Below are 11,419 nucleotides of genomic sequence, written 5' to 3'. Positions count from 1 at the left end.
GACAAGCTATCAGCACTAGATGGTCGACCAGCTCATACCCAGCTAAACTAGCTTGGCCATGCTGGTTGACCAGCTCATACCCAGCTAGACCAGCTTGGCCATGCTGGTTGACCAGCTCATACCCAGCTAGACCAGCTTTGCAATGCTGGATGACCAGCTCATACCCAGCTAGACCAGTTTATGACCAGCTTTATCAACTAAATTTCCAAGCTGGTTAAGCTGGCATAGCTGGATATTACAGCAGGACACAGTTAGGCTATTTCGGACACAGTCCTAATTGTAAAGATTTTAGATGCTTGCTCTTCTGCATTCGTCACACAACGTTCTGTGCATGCATCAGAATACATGGCAGGAATGTCACACCAGACACAAATAGTTTCAAAGGGCATTTAAAGGAGAAATTAAAGAATGCAAATTACATGGAATTGATATTGCTACAAAAATGCCATTGTGAGAAGGTATCAAATATATAATATTTTTTTATTTTATATATAAGAAAATTAGGGATTGCCATTTTAATATTAAGATTCTAGTTAACATCCTAGTTACTTAGGAGCAGTGGGCAGCTACAATGGGCAAGGGCAATAACAGGAGTTTTCCTAACCTGACCAGTATCCAGAGGAATCCTGGAACCTGGAACATGGGGAGAACATGTCCCTGTGCCACTGTGCCTCCACCAGCATAATAAAGCAAAGATTGCATGAAATATGACCTCTGGAATTATCTGTATAGTGGCATAATATTATCTTCAATGTGACTTAATATTTTTAGCATGTTGGGATAATGATTTACAATTGTACTTTATTAATAAATTGCAAAACTAGCTAATTCAAATTGGAAATTGGTAATTAAATCTTAATTCAAAATAATGAAGTCAAAGCGAAGGACTTTGGAAAAATTGTGTTTGGCCCTTGAAATATACACTCACCGAGCACTTTATTAGGTATTTATTAGGCTTATTTGTTTTTACTTCTACTGCTGTAACTGATCCACTTAGAGTTATGATGTGTTGTGTGTTCAGAGATGCTCTTCTGCATACCACTGTTATAATGTATGGTTATTTGTGTTACTGTCACCTTCCTGTCAGCTTTGACCACTCTAGCCATTGTCCTCTGACATCTCTCATTAACAAGGTGTTTCTGTCTGCAGAACTGCTGCTCACTGGATGATGATTATTATTATTATTTTGCACCATTCTTTGCAAACTCTAGAGACTAGTGTGCATGAAACTCCCAGGAGATCAGCAGTTTCTGAGATACTCTGTCCACCCTGTCTGCCACCAACAATCATTCCATAGTCAAAGTCACTTACATCAAATCTTTTCCCCATTCTGATGGTTGATGTGAACATTAACTGAAGCTCCTGACCCATATCTACATGATTGCATGCATTGCACTGCTGACACATAATTGGCTGATTAGATAATCGCATGAATAAGTAGGTGTAATAAAGTAAAAATGTTCCTAATAAAGTGCTTGGTGAGTGTTTATTTAACAAATATAATTACACTATTTGTATGAATTACTTCTTACCGTGTAGGGTACCTGTTTGGCATCAGTAACTTATTTACAGTTAAAGATTTGCCATTTGGAAATAAATTGTTCCAGGGTCATTTTTGAGGTCCACAAATGCACACAAGGTGTGACAGCACTTTGTACAACAAACAAATTGGAAGGTCTGGCCATTCTTTATGGAATTCACAGGCTAGGCATGTATTCTGTGCAACAGCATTTGAATAATTGATGTTGGCCATATCCAGTTTCCCTCAAGTATATCATCCACACTTTCCATCATTAAAAATGCACGTTTGACCTGCCACCTGAATACATTTCAGGGCCTCCCCTTTGCTGAAAAGTGATTAGGTTTCAGAAAAGAAGTGCAAATGTTTTTTGGTGCACTGGCATTTGATCCCAATGATTTGTTTTGCATTCTGTTTTGATCTTTCTTTATTGTCTATCTGGAGATCATATGTCAAAACTGAACTTATCCCTTATCTTGAAAGCAAAGAGCTTTGAAGTTCTTTTTGAGACCTACTGTATATATATGCTGTAACCCATATGTGCTGTAGTGAAACCTAAAGATTTCCCCAAAACTAAAAAAAAACAACTAATATTTCGATATTATACATCGCGTTGTAAGACCAAAGAAAATAATCCTATTTCAAGCGAAAATGTAAGAACTATTACCTCTATACGCAGGTAACCACAAAGGGCTAGCCTATGGTACAGCCTAGGTCTTGCCTATGGCAGCTGCCAGGACTAGGGTGGTCTGCTCCACAGGTGGTCCTGGGTGGGGAGGAAGCAGTGGAGATCAGGGAGGACCATGATTGGTTGGAGGTTTGTTTAGCCAACAGCCCAAGGCGAACAGGAAGTGGGGAGTGCCTCTGCATTGCTGTGTCTGCCCTGCATGCGCTGGCATGTCTGCCCATCCCATAAAAGGGGGAATGCAGGTATGTGTCAAACATGTAGAAAGGGGACTTGAACCTTGGCTTTGCTTACTGAAATGGCTCAATCTGGCCCAATATATACTTACCTTGTATAAAGCAGAGTATATTTATATTTCAGTGGATTTTCATATATACATTGTGAATTTCTTGTTGTGTAGTGTTTCTGAGGTGGAGTGGAAGTCTATAATAGAGTAGGGTCACAAAGCAATTGTATGGCTTCCAGAATACATTTAGTAGAGTAATTTCAGAAGATTGACCACTGTGTGACCACTTTGTACCTTTGCTGATAATTCACTTGGACCAAAAGCTCCTGTACCCCTCTGGAAACCTGCCATCAAGCATTTTGCCTGCCATCAGGCATTTTGTAAATCGGATGTGCTGTATTGTTTGAACAGATGGGTTCGAGACATTAATTAGGTGTCTTTTCCCACTAATGTTAGGTCAGTAAATACATTGGTGCGGTTGGTTTAGAATTTCAGGTCGTCTAAACCGTGAATTCCAAGATAGCAGCCATCAGTGATAGGGAAAATCAGATCATGTCTTTAGAATGTGGACTAGAAATATGAATGGGTTGTCATTAACACTAATTTCAGAGAAATACAATGGTGAGGCTGTTTTTGCATCTTTACCTTGAAAGATGGCAGTCTTTGCTGATAGCAGGTGTTTTTTTTCCATACAGTGAAAAGGAAGGATATGATGAAGGATGATGTTCATTAAAAGGTTAAATTATAATAATAAATTCCATTCTTCACTAATCTAATTACAATATGATGGTGATCTCAGTGTTCAGTCAGTAGCCTATGCATATTTCTTCATTTTGATTAAGGAAACATGCACTTTAAAAAAAGACTAAATGAGTGACTCTTACTGAGATTATACATTTCTGTGAAATACATCCTTTGAAAGATAATTATCTACAGCATAATTCATTATTTTGTCTGGAATGAATTGTTTAGATAAAGGGATGTCATTGGTGACAAGTCTACAGAGATCACAGATATAGCACTTCACTTATTCTCTCCTTTCTGAGTTAACGTTCTCATATACGCTACATTTATTTTACATTCTTGCTTGCTTCTTGCTACTAACATAAGTCCTTTGAGATTTAGGCAACAAACTGACACTAAGTCATCTGTATCACAAACCGATGGTTATCGTCAGCACAAATTACTGCTGACATACTTTCCCCATCTAGTGGAGACCAGTAAAAACACACAAGATCAATTCTCCAGAATTCCGTCTCCACGTGGCTAAAATAACTTGCATCCCATGTTCCTCAACTCAAAAAGGAAGCCTGGACTGTTTAAGAACATTGGGAATCCATTTCTCAAGTTTATGGGCTCAGCAGACCCAGTAACTCAAAACACTGGAGAAGGCCAGTGATAGAGGCCCAACAATCTCAAAACAGTGTTAGTTCTGTAATCCTTTATTAATTCCATTTATTACATTTTTCTAAATCTACACATAATATTGGAATATGCTGGGATTTGTAGGGTGGGAGGTTGGGGGATAAGGATGAAACATGGAATGGGAGGTAGGGGGAAAGATAGAACGATGGAAACTGTGGGGCAGGAGATGGGGGGGGGGGTAGGATTTTGGATCAGTTCTGGATCTGGATTCTGGGTTCAGAGGCTCAATTTGGGTGAGTCTGGAATGAGTGGCTCATGGGAGACTCTCCACATTGACAGATGTGAGGGTGACGTCCTTGTAGATGCCCAGGTGTTTGATCTGTCTGAGGTTCGAGAATCGGTGCTTGAATTCCAGCAAGTGATGTTGGTTCACTGCTACCCTGTACTCAGTGGGAGTGCAGAGGATCTTCAGCTGTGACCCAACCACAAACAAATATGAATGACCCATACAAGTCATATAAAAATGTTTAATTACTCTTTCCTGAGAACTAATACATTCTAGCTTTTTATTGCAACTTTTATCTAACCAAGTAGGTCAACTGAGAACTTAATTCTCATTTGCAGTGATGACCAGGGAACCAAAGGAATAGGAATGCAAAAAATTGTGCAACCAATCAAATACTATGGGGTAATTAGGTGGTCAAAATGTAGAGTGTTATGCTAGCTTGTATAAACATACAATTGGATGAAAACTAGTAATGCTCAAAAACAATTCTCATTCTACAAGCATTGTGTCTGTCTAGCATTGTCCTTTTAACAGTCAGTGAATATTTAAATATGAAACTCTGGGAATGTGTTTGTTTTAGACATACCAAGAATGGCCTGACAAGGGATGCCCTCTACAAGGCTCACGGAAAGCCTCATTTAGTTTCTCCACGCAAACAGTCTTAAGGTTTCATTTACATTTAGATTTAAATTATCTGTTATCAGTGTCAATTCTGTATTGTTAAGATGGCTGTCTTCACTGATGGTGATTCACTACATGTCTGACAGGTATGGACATTTTAGGGTGCGGTTCTAAGGTGTTTGTAAGTCTTATGAAGAGCCATTAGGCTGGAAATGCTACATTTTCTGGTGTTAATAAATGCACATTATTTGGGAGCGTATACAGTGTGCAGATTCTTCATTCAGTCTATTTTTCAGTTTGGCACCTGTCTGCGTTCAGGAATGTGTATACTTCCTCAGGTTCATCAATTTAGAAAGGCCTGACCATGTACAGGAATTTAAACTACTTTTATCAATTATACAAGGATCTTTCAGTCAAAGGACAACTTTCTTCCAGCTTAACTTAATAGCATGTTAAAAGGACTGAGGCAAATCGGTTGTATTTAACAAAGGTGTGAAATTAAATTTCATCATTGAATTAATCATTTAAAGGCTGTTTGTTCAATATATGACCTGTTTAAACCCTTACGCATCGCCCCATTTCTTGACACTGACATATACAAATTGAAATGGTTATTATTCTTGAACCCTTTTGACTACAGCAATAATCATGGTCTCTTCTGAAAGGTAACCCTTTGCGGTTTATTTTCTACATTTCCCAAAATCATAACATGAGATGTCAAATAGACTTGATAGTAAAAATTCAGGTTGAACAATTTTTTATGTTGCACTCACCTTAAAGGCCTGCCCGGCGACAAAGGGGAAGTTGCTGAGCTCTTTTTCCTGTCTACCCCAGCTGCCTTTCAGCAGTGAGTTCCGCACAATCATCTTCTTCCCAGATTCATTGAAGCAGATGTTCAAGTGAAAGGCGATGTCATTGCCTGCCGACAGGTCAATTGTGAACCTACAAAGGATACATCAGTGGCGCCTCAGTCATAAAGTCATAAAAATACTGTTGAGGTCTCTGGACGTTTCTACCAGGCTAAAGCTAAGTGTTAAGTATGTTTCCTGCAATGATAGCAAGAGCACAGTTTATTCTGACATTCTACCATACATTTGTGGCTGGTGATGAGTCTGCTGCTGATAAAAGAAAAGATGAAGTGAAGAATACTGACTTATCAGCGTTTGGCTTGACCAGGCCCATGATGGTAATCAGCATTTTGTTGTAGACGCCGTTTGGCAGATTCATGTCATATGGGACAGTCTGTCGGGAAGAAACAATTTGTTAAGTGCCTTTGTCGCCATGCTGATTTTGATAGCTGTTGCACAGTTTCTGTTACTGCTTCAATTTTGCTTTGCACTGTGCTGTTAATGTTACATGCACATGTGGGCATGGCCAATGGTCGATGGTGGGATGGTGGTTGGGGGGGACCACTGCAGCAGTCGCGGTGCCAGAGTTCTAAATTGGAGAAATTTTCAACTAGACCAGGGGGAGATTGTCATCTCAGACCTGGGGGATTTTTGGACAAGCAGGACACACTGTACAGTTCTCCTTACATGTAATAATACCCATATATGTCAATTCAAGACTGATTCTGGTTTCCTTCCACAGTCCAAAGACATGCAGGTTAGGGACTACAGATGACAATGAGCTTATAAGCTAACTCTGGAACATTTATATTGATGTGGAAACTGAAGATGTTGATTAATGTGCACTGTCCCACGTAAATAATTAATAATAATTTTCAATTAAAACATATACAGTATTTCATATCGATATTGTGCAGCACCACATTGTACTAAAATCTTTGTTGAATATATAACTATTATTTAAAGTTACACATAAAGGAACCACACATCAGGTATTTTTCTATCCTCTACCACAGTTATAAGTGGTAATACCATGGACTGCATTCAATGATTCATCAGTTATGTGTAAATTAGTTGCCAGTCTGCAGTATGGCAAAAAATTTCACTGGCCAATCAAGGCCATCCCTGAAATGGTGAAATGGTACCTGCCAAAGTCACCCTATGTGAGATAAAGGAGTAGTTGACTGCCCCTCACACTGGCTGAAGTACCCTCACAGTTTTATATGCCTGCATTGATATCACACAGCCTGCTGGTCATACATGTCTGTGTTGTGGAAATCAGTGTTTAAGCTGAGCAGATGAGCGACCTCTAAAGAGGCAATCTGTGGAAGGAATAGGATGAAGACGGTTTGAATCTCTCACCAGTGGGATTTGCTGAGATGCAGAGGGAGGGCTCCATGGCAATCCAGGGCTCTGCGGCTGTTGGTCTGGCCATGCCGGTCCTGGGGGTGGCTGGGGCTGGCCTGGCCATGCCGGTCCTGGGGGTTGCTGGGGCTGACCTGGCCATGCCGGTCCTGGGGGTTGCTGGGGCTGGCCTGGCCATGCCGGTCCTGGGGGTTGCTGGGGCTGGCCTGGCCATAGTCCAGAGGACTGACCATTCTGGGGTTGCCCAGGCCAGAACTTAGATGAGAAGGATAGTCAGTCAGTCAGACTTACACACTCACACCCCCCCCCCCCACACCCCCACAAAACTCTCTATGCAAACACATGCACAAACACAGAAATCTAAAAAAGTTTGAAAACACACAGAAGCACACAGTGACAGAATTTGCATTACTGTGTGCTCTGAACGTCCATTCTGAAACATTGAAAACACATAGTTACAGTCAACCAGCGAAACTTAAAAAAAATAAAAGCAGATACTTACACTCATATTTTCTGGAAAACAAGCAGAAGCATGTCATTATTACATCACTATACAGTCAAACTAAACAAAAAAAAAGATCAAATGCAGCACTTCAGCTCTGAAGATCAACGGGGAGCTGACAATGGAATGTCTTTTCCTCACTTCTCAGCACACCAGGCAGCAATGTGAGTCTGGATGGTCATACTGTGTTTTTGCCATAAGGGGGCATCATCTCCTTAGCATTTGTGAATAGGTATAGCAAACGTTCCGCATTCCACCAGCATGACACACTGTACCAGTAATATGAGTTAGAGTAAATAATTAACTGAAACAGTACTGATCACATTCATTACTTGAGACAAGCATAACTTTCCCACGCTCACATTAATCTTTAGAGAATATATGACATTTTTTAAAAATGTTGGTGGTTTTTCTTCACCTGGGATATACAGTATCATTCAGAATTAGACAACATGTCTGTAAAAAACTTGAGCTTCGCTTCTAGCTTCTCACATTTTCAGAACAACATAAAGTAAATATCTTTCCACTGACATCATTTTCACAATGCCACCAGGTTCACCTCAGTTCTGTGTAAGGCCAACATTAGAACATCGGTCTTTAAAATAAATATAATAAACAGCTAACCGAGAGAAGCCAACATTTATCACATAATGCATACAGAGCATGTGCAAATTCAGAAATTCAGTCAAGTGAATGTTAGAAAGGATCATAATCAGATAATCTTTCTGATGATTTTCATTTAGTCACACAACTGGATTTAGGACTAGTTTTCACTGCTGAGGAAAACTCATCAGATTTTACAAGAAGAAATAAAGCACAAATGTTGTCAAAGTGAGTGCAAATGTTAACATTGTTGGACACAGACATCTTTTTAAAATTAGAAGCAGGACAGAGTAGAGTGGTGAACTTACCTGTTGTAGTTGTTTTTCGGTTCAGGAACTGACACGAGCTCAGACAACTTGTTACCATATCCTGTGACCACACCCCTCTGGTGTTAAAAAATGTCACATGTCCTACACATTGTGTATACTGTAAGTGTGTCTATACTAGTATACTCATACAAAACCTAGCATCTTTTTAGTTAGGTTTTTAAATAAATCTAATAAAGCTAATCATCTGAAGTTTTAAAAGTTACCCATGCCAAAGCAAATAACTGTCAAGTATAGATTCTGTTTAAATAATTGTTTATGGAGAGTTTCATACATTGCACACAAAGAGTTTTCACAAAAAACTAAATACTAAAGAAGGCTTTCCAAACATATGGCAGTGAAACATCACACAGGGCAAAAACAAGTAAACACAAGTATGTTCTTAAAAGACAAATCTGATGACAGATTTGTGCTTTAGATATATTCAAATAAGGCTATCCATTGTTTAGCAGCCTAGAAATCCTTTTGTTTTTAGACTGGCAGCAGGGACAGTGAGGGACCTCGTTTAATAACTTATGAGCAGGACTTAGGTTTGTATGGCATCTGAAGTTATACTTATACCTATTATGTTTGGGGTCAATTTGACACTGCATGATTTTTCAAATTATCTAACTTGGTGGGATTAAATAGTTAAAATGCAATAAACATAATGCATAAAACATAGTCTAACTAACAAATGTGTTATGCAGTGTTATTTTGACCCTCTGTAACAATTTAAAATGTAAGAAAATATACAACCATTTTTTTTCCCTCAGATTTCTTTGTGAATGATTCTGGTGGCATTTTCCCATACATTACATTACATTGAAATTTTCTGTGTGTAGACACAATATCTTTGTGTTTATTTCAACTGTTCGACTCTATTTTACCCCAAAATGTAAAGGTAATGTGTGATCTCTTGTTCATTTTGGAAAGAAGAATTTTGAATGAGCTGGAACTGAGATAAAGCCAAGCAATTTATTCTTGAATATAAGGCATTACTGTGATCCAGACTGGAAAAATGAAAATACATCTTTCTCTGTTTCCAGGGGTGCTACTACCTGTCTGGCAGAGTTAAGCCCCGCCTATTCTATTCTATTCTATTCTAAGGCAATTGCACATTAGCTCACCATTATCACCAGTTCTGTTCTTATTTGTGGTTCATTATTAGAACTTGCTAGCTTGCTTCTTCGTATGTGAAAACCTACAGCACAATGCTTGAAATTCACACATTCCAAAAGGGCATCTGGTAATTTATGGACCTCACTAATCTACTTGAATTTTTTGCTTATCCGGCTCCTGTTCTGATGCTCTGTTGCTCTCTTTCTCTGTCTGGGTATTAACAGAAACACATTTTTGCTAACGCCAAACTAGTGGCTTTTGTTATAAAATATTAATAAAAAATACAATAAAATATTTTGAGAATGTATTTAGATGCTCACCGATATAAAATGCCCTCGGTGTTGTCAACGGTCACACAATTGTGTGAACAAAAAGTTGTATGGCCATACTTAAATGAAAAGTAATATGGCAAAAAATTTGATTATTCTACAAATAATCCTGAAATGCCAGATGAGAATGTATTTATCATATCCTAGATCGCGGATTGATTTTCACGTCTTGTTTTACATTTGAGATGATGATTTTAATATCAGAGTGGAGTTGCTTGGGAGCCAGGATCAATATTTCAGTATATTGTTTATCTGAAATTACTTAATTAGTTAGAGGAAGATGACCAGCATCATGTAAACTACACTCACTGAGCACTTTATTAGGTATTTACTTCTACTGCTGTAGCCTATCCACTTACAGTTATGATGCATTGTATGTTCAGAGATGCTCTTCTGCATACCACTGTTGTAAGGTGTGGTTATTTGTGTTACTGTCAGGTTTGACGAGTCTAGCCATTCTCTCATTAACAAGGTGTTTCTGTCTGCAAAACTGCTGCTCACTTGATTACAATTTGTACCATTCTTTGCAAACTCTAGAGACTAGTGTGCGTGAAAATCCCAGGACATCAGCAGTCTCTGAGATACTTAAACCACCCTGTCTGCCACCAACAATTATTCAATGGTCAAAGTCACTTAGTAACATTTTTTCCCAATTCTGATGGTTTATGTGAACATTAACTGTTTGCCCTCTTCCTGATTTCTTATTTTTTTGCATGTTTGTCACACTTAAATGTTTCAGATCATCAAACAAATTTAAATATTAGTCAAAGACAACACAAATAAACACAAAATGCAGTGACCTCAAGCTGAAACGAACTTGGGTTCTGCAGCAGGACAATGATCCAAAACACACCAGCAAGTCCACCTCTGAATGGCTGAAGAAAAACAAAATGAAGACTTTGGAGTGGCCTAGTCAAAGTCCTGACCTGAATCCTATTGAGATGCTGTGGCATGACCTTAAAAAGGCGGTTCATGCTCGAAAACCCTCCAATGTGGCTGAATTACAACAATTCTGCAAAGATGAGTGGGCCAAAAGTCCTCCACAGTGCTGTACGAGACTCAATGCAAGTTATCGCAAACGCTTGATTGCAGTTGTTGCTGCTAAGGGTGGCCCAACCAGTTATTAGGTTTAGGGGGCAATCACTTTTTCACACAGGGCCATGTAGGTTTGGATTTTTTTTCTCCCTTAATAATTAATAATAAAAACCTTCATTTAAAAACTGCATTTTGTGTTTACGTGTGTTGTCTTTGACTAATATTTAAATTTGTTTGATGATCTGAAACATTTAAGTGTGACAAACATGCAAAAAAATAAATAAATAAATAAATAAAAAGAAATCAGGAAGGGGGCAAACACTTTTTCACACCACTGTACATGGTTGTATACATTGCACTGCTGCCACACAATCAGCTGATTAGATACTTGCAAAAAAAATGTTCCTAATAAAGTACTCAGTGAGTGTATATATTTCACTAGGACTAGGATTGCCTGGCCTCAGTAACAGATACATTAGCATTTCAATGTGAAAAGGGATGTTGTGGTGGTGGGAAACTTGTCATGCGACAGTGTCATTCCTTACCACAACATCCCTTTTCAGAAAAAACAGCAGATATCCTAAAAATGAAACCCCATGTGGAACTGC

The 11,419-nt window shown here is 38.8% G+C and overlaps 1 protein-coding gene across 1 annotated transcript; it reads right to left on the bottom strand.

The window, feature by feature from the left end:
* Window positions 1–3,856: 3,856 nt before the first annotated feature.
* Window positions 3,857–8,365, bottom strand: lgals3b (lectin, galactoside binding soluble 3b). Its single transcript, XM_061253870.1, has 5 exons — window positions 7,418–8,365; window positions 6,913–7,170; window positions 5,856–5,944; window positions 5,476–5,644; window positions 3,857–4,267 (listed from the first exon to the last, which is right to left on the bottom strand). Exons 1-5 carry the CDS (start codon window positions 7,421–7,423, stop codon window positions 4,109–4,111), a joined length of 681 nt encoding a protein of 226 aa, XP_061109854.1. The 5' UTR covers window positions 7,424–8,365; the 3' UTR covers window positions 3,857–4,108.
* Between the last annotated feature and the right edge of the window lie 3,054 nt (window positions 8,366–11,419).

This window comes from Conger conger, chromosome 1, assembly GCF_963514075.1.
Source record: "Conger conger chromosome 1, fConCon1.1, whole genome shotgun sequence".
In the NCBI taxonomy this organism is placed as follows: Eukaryota; Metazoa; Chordata; class Actinopteri; order Anguilliformes; family Congridae; genus Conger; species Conger conger.
This window is presented reverse-complemented; position numbering and strand designations above follow the sequence as displayed.

Excerpts from the sequence above, each read along its gene's own strand:
- lgals3b (XM_061253870.1), bottom strand. Across the intron at positions 5,945-6,912 it reads CATCTCAGCAAATCCCACTG|ACTGTCCCATATGACATGAA; the intron begins GTGAGAGATTCA and ends TCTTCCCGACAG. Across the intron at positions 4,268-5,475 it reads TCGCCGGGCAGGCCTTTAAG|CTGAAGATCCTCTGCACTCC; the intron begins GTGAGTGCAACA and ends GTTGGGTCACAG.